The sequence below is a fragment of the Nanorana parkeri genome, unplaced genomic scaffold, assembly GCF_000935625.1.
Source record: "Nanorana parkeri isolate BGI_ZX_2015 unplaced genomic scaffold, ASM93562v1 scaffold374, whole genome shotgun sequence".
NCBI lineage: Eukaryota > Metazoa > Chordata > Amphibia > Anura > Dicroglossidae > Nanorana > Nanorana parkeri.
Genome location: NW_017306642.1, coordinates 1,125,578 through 1,136,904, shown reverse-complemented (window position 1 = coordinate 1,136,904; position 11,327 = coordinate 1,125,578). Strand labels below are relative to the sequence as shown.

Sequence of the window (11,327 nt, the reverse complement as noted above, 5' to 3'; positions counted from 1 at the left end):
AGCATTGAGAGAGTGGAGGAGACCTGCACTGAAGGATACATGCAGCACTGCATGCAATAAACAGATGTGTCACCTGCCTAGTGCCCGCTATATATGTCTATCTACCTCTTAATGATAGCATGACTGCAAAGTAGATCAACAGACATACATGGCAGGCGAAAAAAAGTGTATACTCATACAATAAATGTATGGGAATACATATTTTCCATTTCCATGCCTTTACTATATAAATAAAAGTATGGGAATGCAGAATATGTATTTCCATACTTTTACTGGATTTAATGGGCTGCATTAAAGTGGAAGTAAAATGTGTTTATAAAAAATTGCTAATGGGCAGGTTTTCATTAGCAAAGACTAAGTCTCTTCTACCAAAAAAACTCCTACCTGCCAGTCAGCATTTTATTTTTATTTTTTTAAGTGCACAGACCCCAGCATGCTGAAATTAAGTAACTCCCATGCACAGGAGTGACATCATGCTAGCCAGCCAATCAAAGAACCTGGAAGAAGACCGGGAGAAGATGGCAGTGCCAGCGACGGAGGGGAGAGCAGACAGCAATGTAGAAGGACATTGTCTGCAAGTCAGCCATAATGTGCTAATATGCTGCGCACAATAGCACATTATGGCAATCACCTTCGAAACAACCACTTTACTTCCGCTCTAAGGAAGGTTTTGGAAGAAAACTACTGGGCACTATCCTCACAAGGGTGAGAACCTCTGCTCTATTCCTCCTGCACATTAGAGAGCGATGCAACATCTCACTGTGCGCTACTTAGGAGGGGGGCCCTATCAGGTAGGGTGTGGGGGGCCCCAAGATTTCTAACGGTGGCCCTGCTGCTTGTACTGCTGTGCTCCCCATTTAAACCTCCCTGGCGGTATGAATATGGAGGATTTTAGCATGCCAATGCGGTACATTGTTTTTCATGGCAATTTATTGTTTTATATTGTAGGCCTGTAATTCTTAGTAAATCTTAGGAAGAACTCACCTAAATCTGTCCAAACAAGAAGAGCCCAGTAGACATTCCCGGTATGATAAAGTTTGAAACACGAAATTACAAAATTATAATATAATAAATAATTATAAAAATGTCTAATATAATTAAAAAAATGGTCCAGTAAATGGGAATTCTGGGGGCGCTGCCTGATCCGTACCACAGTCAATAGAGTACAGTAAAAGTGCAGGCAAAGACAAAGCTCTAGGGACAAAATTAAAGTGAAATATTTTGATAAATATATGTAATTATAGCAGATTGTTTTCACTTTTGCATTTCCCGGTGGCCCTGCCCTCCGCTGTGACGCCCAAAAACGAAACTGAAAGCTGAATGCCGGCATCGGCTGGGCAAACACAGCAGAGGACACCGTGGGTTTGCAGGGACAAGGTAAGTGACACTTTTGCGCAATCCCGAGTGTGGCTTGGGGTTACTGCTCTTGGTACTGAAAATCAACCCCGAACCACACTCGGGAATACCGCCAGGGAGGTTAAAGTCATGAAACCACCAAATAGTGAGGAAAAAAAGAAGCCCACAGCAAAATATAGTACAGGAAGTAGGAAAAGAAGAATAGATAGCCAGTACATTTGTTTGACCTGTTTGTTTTTGAGTTTCCATTAGCACAAGAAATGTGCAGTGGTCACTTGTTCTGAGTACACATGTACAAGTCATTTCCCTCACTTTGGAGAGATTTTCTCTCACTTCATGTTGTGTCTACAAGACAGGAAGAGAAGGGACATCTCCCCAATGTGGCACAAAATGATGGCAAAATAAACTGCCAGGGGTATTAACTCTTCTATACTCTAAAAAGTTTTGGCTTCAGATATACTTTAAAGGGTATCTATTCTCAAAAACTAAAATATATATTTCTGTATTAAATTTCCATAAGCTCTGTCCCATTCCTAATAACCATATCAATCTAGAAGTTTGTAAACTTACTTATTGAAGATGCCCATAGCATGTACTTTCTCCACGTCACTCAGCCCTGTGAATATGCACTTCCTTGTGTCACAACTTTCACAGAGCCTGTCTTCTGAACTACAACTTGTCATGTCTGAAGTAACATTTTCATTGCTTGCTGGAAGCAATGCATGATGGGATATGTAGCCTTGGGAAATCGAGATTGCATCACATCAAGCAGCAAGGAAAGAGATGCAAAGCACACTGGGAAACCAGAAAGTTGTTGAAAGTGATGCGTGGACAGAAGGCAGCACTCGCTATGTAAAAGGGATTTTTTTCAAGTAAGCTTTTGACTGCATCAAAAACAACTCTAGAATGTATTCCTATTTATAAGGTGAAAATTACGGCCGTGCATTGCGCACAAACGTCTCTACAGAACGGGACGGAAGTATTATGTGGTGCGCAATGGCGCACACAGGAAGTCACAACAAGCATTAAGGTAGTGGCCTATTTAAATAAACCTGCCCTGCTCACTGTGTTGATGGTCTTTCAGCTTTATGTGTGTTCCTGTGCCTGTTGACCCGTTGAAGACTTCTACTTGTACCTCCGTGATTCAAATTGTTTTGGACCTTTCTTAATTGCTGCCTGCCGCTGACTTTGGCCTGCTTCCCGGACTTGATTGCTGCCTGCCGCTGACTTTGGCCTGCTTCCCGGACTTGATTGCTGCCTGCCGCTGACTTTGGCCTGCTTCCCGGACTTGATTGCTGCCTGCCGCTGACTTTGGCCCGCCTCCTGGACTTGATTACTGCCTCTCGATTCTGTACTTCGCTGCCCGGCTGGTTCTGATCCTTGGCTTTCCTTGACTCTGCTCCTGTACTTTCCTGGCACCAGTGCCTGATCCTACCTGTGGCACTCGTGCTCCTCGCTGCCAGTTCACACCCTGTTCCCACCTCCAGGGGTGTAGGATGTGAGCAGTAAGAGAAGCCTCCTTGACTGTCCGTCTCTCACCAGGTACGTGATACTAAAACAATGCTGTTGTTATAACAGGATAGTATATGCTGGGACTTTACAACTCCTTTAACTACTTCTTCTAGCGTGAGCTTAGCAATAAAACAGTCTGATCACCCGCTAATGGCTATAAGGTACATTTACTGGTTCGCTGATATTTCTGAATGTCTTTGCACCTTAACATATAGAAGAGTTTTGCTAATCTAGGTGTAAGAATGCTTACCTGTAGTAATATCTGTTAAAAAAAGAATGTTTTCTGTTGAACATCCAATATGATCAGCGATTTTTCTGTAACTTTCACTCTCGACCTTAGGCCCGACAGTAGTGTCAAAGTGCCCTTGAAACAACTGTAAAATATAATAGTGTATGAAAGACAAAAATAAAAAACATATGCTGTAGTTCTGCGAACAAAATGCACATTTTCCTCATGGTTTGTCCCGGCGGCAAAAGTCACCGGGAGTCTGTTTAAACAGCCCCGATGCTGGCGACGTACACTGTACGTCGTCAGTCACGAAGGGGTTAAAGACACTGCAAGTACAGGAAAATACGTGTTGAATTGTCAGAAAAGCAGTCAGCTGTTAAGCCCTGTTTTTTGTGTGGACTAAGTGGTGTCAGCCCTGGCCACTGTCTTTTGCTAAGTTATTCAACCACTCCCGCTCTCAGATCTCTACAACATAAAAGGCTAAACACTCTGTAGTCCATGATAACAACTAGGAGGGCCAAAAAAAAAAAAGGGTAAAAAGATAAGACAGGACATGTCAGAGGACACAGGATAGCTCTGAATTTCTGACAAGATCAAAAAGTTTGATCAACAGGTGTCCGTTAACCTCTTTCCGTCCGCCCGTTGTGAAAAAACGGACGGACGGCAGACTCACATGGGCGGGTTGATGTAATTAGACGGCTTTTTTTTTTTTATGAGCACGGGCAGAAAAAATCTGTCCGTTCTTTACAGCCGTTACCGGCTGCTTCCCTTACAAACGATTGGCGGCTATATAGCCGCTGATCGCTTGTATGTTGTGTTTTGTTGGCCCCCCCTCCCCCCCTGGAGTGCCGCCTCCCTCCTGACCCCTCATCTTCAATCCCAGGATCCGGGCGCATCTGCGGCCCGGGACCAGCTCGGGAGGGTGTTAGGAGGTAAGATGGGAGGGAGATCAGCATCTTCCTCCTTGCTGAACTCCCTCCGAGGTCTGAATGCAGAAGTGATGTGTAATACATCACTTCCGCATTCACCTGTCAGTCATTTGGCTGCTATAGCCAGAGAGAAGAAGCTGATGAGGCAGATATTTGCTTCATCAGCTTCTTTGGGGTCCCCAGGTGACATTAGGGGTCTTAGAGAGCCCTAATGTCTCCATAAAGAGGACCTGTCAGTGTGCCTTTGCTATTATATAGGGGGATTGTTATCCCCCTATGTAATAGCAATGACATTAAAAAAAAAGTAAAAAAAAAAGTAAAAAGAAATAAAAGTCACATATAAAAACAACCCAAAAATGTTTAAGTCCCCCACCCCCACATATAAACCTAAATACGCGTTCGGTGTGCGAGCGCACAAAAACGACAATTGCGCTACACGTTACATATCGCCGCGAACGTCGCAGTGAGAGCAATCATTTCAGGGCCATAAATCACTGATAACACTAAACTGATGAGCGGTAAAAGCTTTTAAAGCGTGGCCTATGGCCAATTTTGGCTATTTTACTTTTTTGACGTTTCGCGAGTGCGCGCAATTTTTTTTTTTTCAAAAATGTTTTATTAACTTTTAGCAATCTTTACATTTTTAAAACAAACGTCATCACGTCAAAGTAGTAAGTATACCACGCAGTGGTTAATTCCATCCATAACAATCCATCAAGGAACATATGCATAGTAGATGGAGCATTCTGAACAATACTAACAATACTCCCACTATAAACAAGTATTCAGGCCGTGTAATCAAGCAGTATTCAAATTACGCCAAGACCTGCCTCTCAGAGAGGCCGTCAGTCTTGCCCTAGCTGCAGGACCCCCAAGGCATTCGACAAGTCATTAGTCAAGTACCTTGCGCGCAATTTTAAGGCTTGACATGTTTAGTGTCTGTTTACCCGATGTGACCCCGTCTTTTATATTTTACCAAAAAATTGGGAATTATTAAATGTTTTATAATTTAATGTAGGGGAAACTGTTTTGGTTTTTTTGGGTAACTTTTACTTAATATAGTAAAAAAATAAAAGCCGTAGTGGTGATTAAATACCACCAAAAGAAAGCTCTGTCACCAAAAAATGGTTTAAAATTAATTTCAGTACAGCGTTGTATGGCTGAACAAATGTCAGTCAAAGTACTGCAGCGCTGAACACTGAAAAATGGCCTGGACAGGAAGGGGGTTTAACACCGCGGACTTCAAGTGGTTAATGTTTAAAAATAAGTAAACTCTGACCTTTAACAAATATAAACAATGAACATAACCTTAGTTACCAAATTCAGGTGACACCATTTGAGATGTATTTCTCATTTTATCGCCATATTCAACTTCACTCTGGTTTACAAAAAGCTGTTTTTGTGATACACAAGGGTGTAAACTTTCTTCAAAACACTTTACAAAGGACCTTTGCAGAGTAAAGTCATGTGCACATTGATTTGCATTTTCCTTCATTATATACCTACAGCACTCCTTGTCTCTGTAAATATTGCATTGCCAATTGTTTTGTGTCATTGGACCACATTTTTCAATAACAATGGCCTGCTCTTCTATACCTTCAAGTACAGAGCCTTTATTTCACCATAATGTTTTTTGTAGACAGAACTCCAAGTATGACTTATTTTGCATATTTGGGCAGCTTTGCTCAAAGTAAGTATGGATATGCCATCTGCTGGGGATTCTGTAAAGCACTGCGGTAGTGCTGCCTGCAAACTTCTGGGCCCTTTACTTTGCTGTGCGACTTTCCCTCTGCTCTGAAAACACAGGGAGTTGCTCGCGCAGCACATATACAAAACGTGTTGAGCTTTCCCCATGTTTCCACCAGCTTTCTACAAATTCCCTAAAATGAATTATGCGATATTCATTGGACTATATCATCTAAGATCCAGAAGTGGTTGACTGGGGTATGTGAATGGGGTGCTTTTTAGTTAAAAAAAAGTCGATATAATTTTATAATTATTTGAATCTACTGAACATTAAATGGAGTTATTTTAAATTATTGTAAGCTAAGAAAGTCCACTAAATTCTTTAATGTAAACACATGTTTCTTGTTCAGCACTATGTCATTATGTGGACTGGAGATGGCCATCTGCTAGGTGGCAGACCTTTGCTCTCTGATGTCAGAGTTGCCTCATCATAGCTGGTCATTTGATCACTGGTACCATGATGACTGGTACACTGACGATTAGTACCCTGACGTGGGGGGGTATTTAAAAGGAGAATTATGAGGTGAGTGATTTTCATTCAGCCTCATAATCTGAGCCGACCTGTGACAATGAAACTGTCACAGGTCGGCCCAGTGGATCGGGAAGTGAGTGAACATATACCGGCGCTCGCTCACTTCTCGATCCTGTACCAGCAGAGAGCCGTGACAGGGGAAGGGCTGGATTCCCCCCACCCCGCTCCGATCCGCCAGCGCTGACTGGCGGAACGGACGGGGGAGGGGGCGGGTACAGCTGGCTCTACCTCTAGATATGCAGAGCCAGCTGTCACTCACGCAGCAGGGTGGATCCAGGCATAATTGTCGGGATCCGCTCTGGCTGCGGCGTCTCAGAATACCGCGAGCTGTAGCTCGTGGTTTACTGAGCTTTGAGTGACGCGAGGAAGCTGGTTTGTGTCCTCCCGTTACCCTTAGGAGAACTATGGGGAAAAGCCCTGACCCCATAGTTCTCCTTTAAGAAGCAGCAGGAGAGGTGCAGAAAACACAGATTCAGAGACTGAATGAAGCAAGGAGGTCCTTGGACTGTAGGTACTCCTCAGGTACAGCTTTCTTTCCAATAAGAGCAGTGAGCAGCACAGTGACAACATCACCAATTCTCACTCCAAATTTCAAGAGACTAGCAGTCAAAGTCACAACGCCTTAGCTAGGCCTCATAACATTATATTTGCAGTAAGAGGAATGCTTGGGCACAGAAGTTATGATAGCAAATCTTGATTTTTTGAGTTCAGGTCCACTTTAAGAAACCTAAAGGAGTGAGAGAGCCACATACATATATAGAAGAGCATCTGTCTCCTTATTTAAAACTGAAAGTTATCAAATGGTCATGTAAATATTTTACAAAGACACAAGCCAGGACAAAAAAACAATGATAGTGTACAAATAAAAGTGTACCTCAAGTAGGTCACCTTCAATTGAGTATCCAAACAACAGTTTCTGCGCTTCAACGCTACCGCTGGAAAATATGTAAAGCTTTATGCCTGCTTCCTTCCATTTTCTTAGTGCTGGAACAACATCGTCATAGACCCTAAGGGGAAATGTAAAATGTTTTCACTTAGCACATCAAAAAGGTAGACAACAATGCATCTCTTCCACAACATTAATTCATTTATGGTATCATGTATGGCTGTCCCTTGTATTCTAAGTTAAAGCTGAACTCTAGGCAGGTAGAGAAAAACGAAGGCAGCTCACTTATCATTTTTACACTACTAAAGCAATTGTTTGAACGCAAGCAGTGTAAGTACCTGTTATCACCCTCTAGCAGTCTCTGCATAACAGAGTTGGAGTTTAAGAACAAAAGCCAATTAGTTTATGTGCTGACAAGAAGCATACAAGAAAAGCAGAGTGACAGAGAGGAGCTTCTCACTGTGCTGCTTCTCCATTCCCTGTCCAGTCACGGACTGAAGTGAGTCCAGGATCCTGGGCTCAAAGGAACTGGGTTAAATGATGCTGCCCATCAGACCAAGGACCTCTAGTGGCAGAAGAAAATACTGTGGGGGAATCTCTGGACAGAAAGTGAATATTGCAGCAAATGCTGGTTGTGTTATTTGATCTTTACAGTGCAATTCATTTGTATAGTTATTTTTTGCTGGAGTTCTGCTTTATCATGTACTGAAAAACAAAATGCAAAGTATTTAGATTACATCATTTTTCATACAGACTTTTGAGTTGAAGTGATGTGCGGTTATATTAGCTTCATACCAGTAATTTCTGGGAGAAGCATAAAGGAATGTAAACGGTTACTTTTATTTAAAATGTTGATTTCCAAAACACATACAATAAGGCTCCCGTGTATTAAACTTCTGGGCTGTGGTTGCTCAGTGTTACATTTGATTCTTTTATGCATTTATCTTGCGATGTAGCTTGTGCAATGCATTAGAGTGTTGCAATGTACTACGCAAAAATGCAAGCTGTCCTATTTTCATTCATGAAGGGCTGCTTAAAAGCTCAATATCCTAACCGTTCCTCCTATACATTCTATGACGCCTTTTTATTGCAAGTAATATCAGTGGTAAAATATAGCTCAATTTAAGGGAACTGTGTTAAAGGGAAATACCTGTGTTGCCTCTTTGGGTATGCTATTTTGGCTCCATCGACTATGCACTTATCCCTAGCCAGTGACTAAGGGTCCATACAGCATAGTGCATGCATTGGCATCTTGTTCAAATTGGGTTGCACTGAAATGTGATTTAACATGCATCGCAGTCCATTTCTTTACTCTTTGTTTTTGTGCGTCTATGCATTTACCTTGTGATGTAGCTTGTGCAATGCATTACGCAAAAATGCAAGCTGTCCTATTTTTACTCAGTGCATACCAATGCAGCACATTGATCTGAAGTGACACCATAGAAAATAAAGCTATCTGCTTTGTCCTTGTATTGAGACGTCACTGGGCAAGGCAGCCCAATGCTGCTGATCTAAACAAGCTCTACTAATACTGGTTAAGCATGGCAGCCAGAGAATGAGCATTTTTGAAAAAGAGTTAGGGAATTGAAGATCAGGTATTTTTGTCATGACAGTTTGTATGAAAAAAAGGTTTGTCCAAAAACATTAATCTTTGCATCTGCCTCAAGTCTGTAAAAACCAAATGGATTCAACTTACTCTCCTTTGATTTGTCCAGAAGCATATGCAGCTCTCCACATGTGGCCTTGGAGCTGTTTAAGAGCAGTCGTCTTCCTGTCTAGTGATATTTGCCAATTAACATTATCGACCACACCTTGGATAATCTTTTGTACCTCTGCTTCATTCACAGGAATGGGCACAAATCCATTGAGTTCACGGTCTTTTTCTGCCTTACAAGTATGAACAGAGGGGGAAAAAAAGCAGAAAAATTATTGTAATTATTTGGTAGGGGGGGGTGATGTGTAAGACATATGTACAGTGGATATAAAAAGTCTACACACCCTTTTGACAGCATTCAGTCTTTTGGGGTAGGAGTCTATCAGCATGGCAGGTTCTATGGTGGGCAGTGCAGACTTTCTTGTGGGCTGTGTGGGGTCTATGCTGGGCAGTGCAGACTTTCTTGTGGGCTGTGCGGTCTCACAGGTGTCCCAGTCTTGGCAGGTGCGGGCGTCCTGCACCCACAGGAAGGAGAAGATATTTGGCTGGTGTTATAAACAGGCGCCGGGATTCACAGGAAGGCTGCCGGGACCTTGCTGGGGACCTGTTTACATCGCTGGCTTCGGTTTAAAAATTAAGCTGCAGGAGAGGTGCGAGGGTGACATGAAATGGCCTGGTGGGCCCTGTGTTTGACACATGTGTACTACGGCACCCCCTCCTGTAGATACTGCTCACTGTCATACCTCTTGGCACTCCTCTACTGCCGAAACCCCCTGCGTCATACCCTTTACATTCCTTTCCTGCACATACTGGTCCATCATACTCTCCTGCTCATAGCAAACACATTTTTCCTTTACGACAAAACTACATACTGCTTCTTACTGACACTTATGTACACTTCTTTAGCACTGTTTGCAATAGCCTCAACCTTGATGCTCAGCAACACTGATCAATGACCATTAATTCAACAGGGACAACCATACCTGGAAGGTTCCCCAACACCTCCTATGGTCCATGTACATAAAAAGCCCAGACATACCAAAACGCAGCTGAAGACTTTACATGTGCATTCATCAGTATTAAACCTACATGAGTAGTGTACCATGGTAAATTATTTCACCCAATAAATCCCCAGCACTCACCTTAATCAGCAAATAGCATCTTTCTAATCTGTATCTAGTTTTAAAACGGGTCTTAGCTGTATGAATTTGCATACATTTAAGACAGTGACAATGACCATTCCTAAGCTGGCCATAATCTTCAGCCATGTGCGGAATGAGAAAAAACGCTCGGTTCCCTCACCCAAACTAAAGCCAGGATATTGTATTCCAGAAGCCAGAGCCCGCCGCTGTCACACCTGAACAGCGGCTGCAGTTGTTTAGATGAAGTTACTGTTCAGCTGTCAATTTTTGGCTCCGCTCCTTTGACATGCATGTTCAAATCAAATTTCCTTGTTTCTTCAGACCACTATCCAATGTCTATGGGTAGCTGAAGAAGCAACCTGGCAGTTAAAGCAATTTGAATGCTCAAGATTATCAAAAATGGTATATTTTTTAAGTTTGACCACATAAATGTTAGTCCTTTGTTGGCCATGCTTGTCCAAGAACTTAACAATCCTGGTCAGTGCATAGTCTATGATTTAGAAGACTCCCCCTGTCCAACAGCAGCTGCACCCCCTTCCAATTTACTGTGTTGGCTGAAGGTTTTCCAAGCGCTAAAGGTGTCAAAAAACATGGGGGACATTCATCAACTCTCACACAGCAAAGCATTGGTAAACAGCATAGGACAGACTGGAGACTGATCTAAGATGATTAGGCAGCTTCATTTATAAATTCCTCCTTCTGCTGCTCTACGGCAGCACAGCGACAAAATATAACCTGACCTTGACCACTTCTTAATTGTGCATGTGCCAAGTCTGTCATACCTCCAGTGGTAATCCTGCCTCAGACCTGTGCAACTCTGTCGCAGTTTGCTATCCAGGATTACAGGTGAAGGGGTTTCTTTTTCTAAAATTTGACCAGACAAGGAGATGATCATTTAAAATGTAAAAGGACCACATTCAGTTATATTGGGAGCTCTTTTGTCTATTAGCATTTACCATTACATTCTGCTTTTCTTCCTTTCGTTTTATGATGTCAAGGTGCAAAGTGACCTACAAAACATTAGCCTGCAATCATACATGCAGATATAGTTACTCCATTAAAAGCTCTTTTCGTTGTACATTGGCAGCATTGCATGTCTGTGTAAGCCCCCATTCACACCTTAATGGAAACGGATGTTGTGGAGACCAGGGCCAGATTTACTCTCTCCACCCATGGAGAATGGCAGACCTGCAGGGTGCATACAAGTGATCTCCGCAAAATCACCGAGATTACTTGTACAAAACAAGCGGCGGCTTCCCCGCTGTACATTTAGCAGTGCTTGTCCAAAGCAGGGCTAAATGTAGAAAACAACTACCTGCCCGGCACCCGGAACTGCACGTC

The 11,327-nt window shown here is 42.6% G+C and overlaps 1 protein-coding gene across 1 annotated transcript in view; it reads right to left on the bottom strand.

Annotated features, from left to right (window-relative positions):
* Positions 1-11,327, bottom strand: part of ENOPH1 (enolase-phosphatase 1) — a 29,505-nt gene that overhangs the window by 6,374 nt on the left and 11,804 nt on the right. The window contains exons 3-5 of the mRNA XM_018559000.1: positions 8,887-9,077; positions 7,179-7,311; positions 3,119-3,242 (exon numbers count right to left, since the gene is read on the bottom strand). Coding sequence (XP_018414502.1) covers positions 3,119-3,242; positions 7,179-7,311; positions 8,887-9,077 — 448 coding nt within the window. The remainder of the gene's footprint in view (positions 1-3,118; positions 3,243-7,178; positions 7,312-8,886; positions 9,078-11,327) is intronic.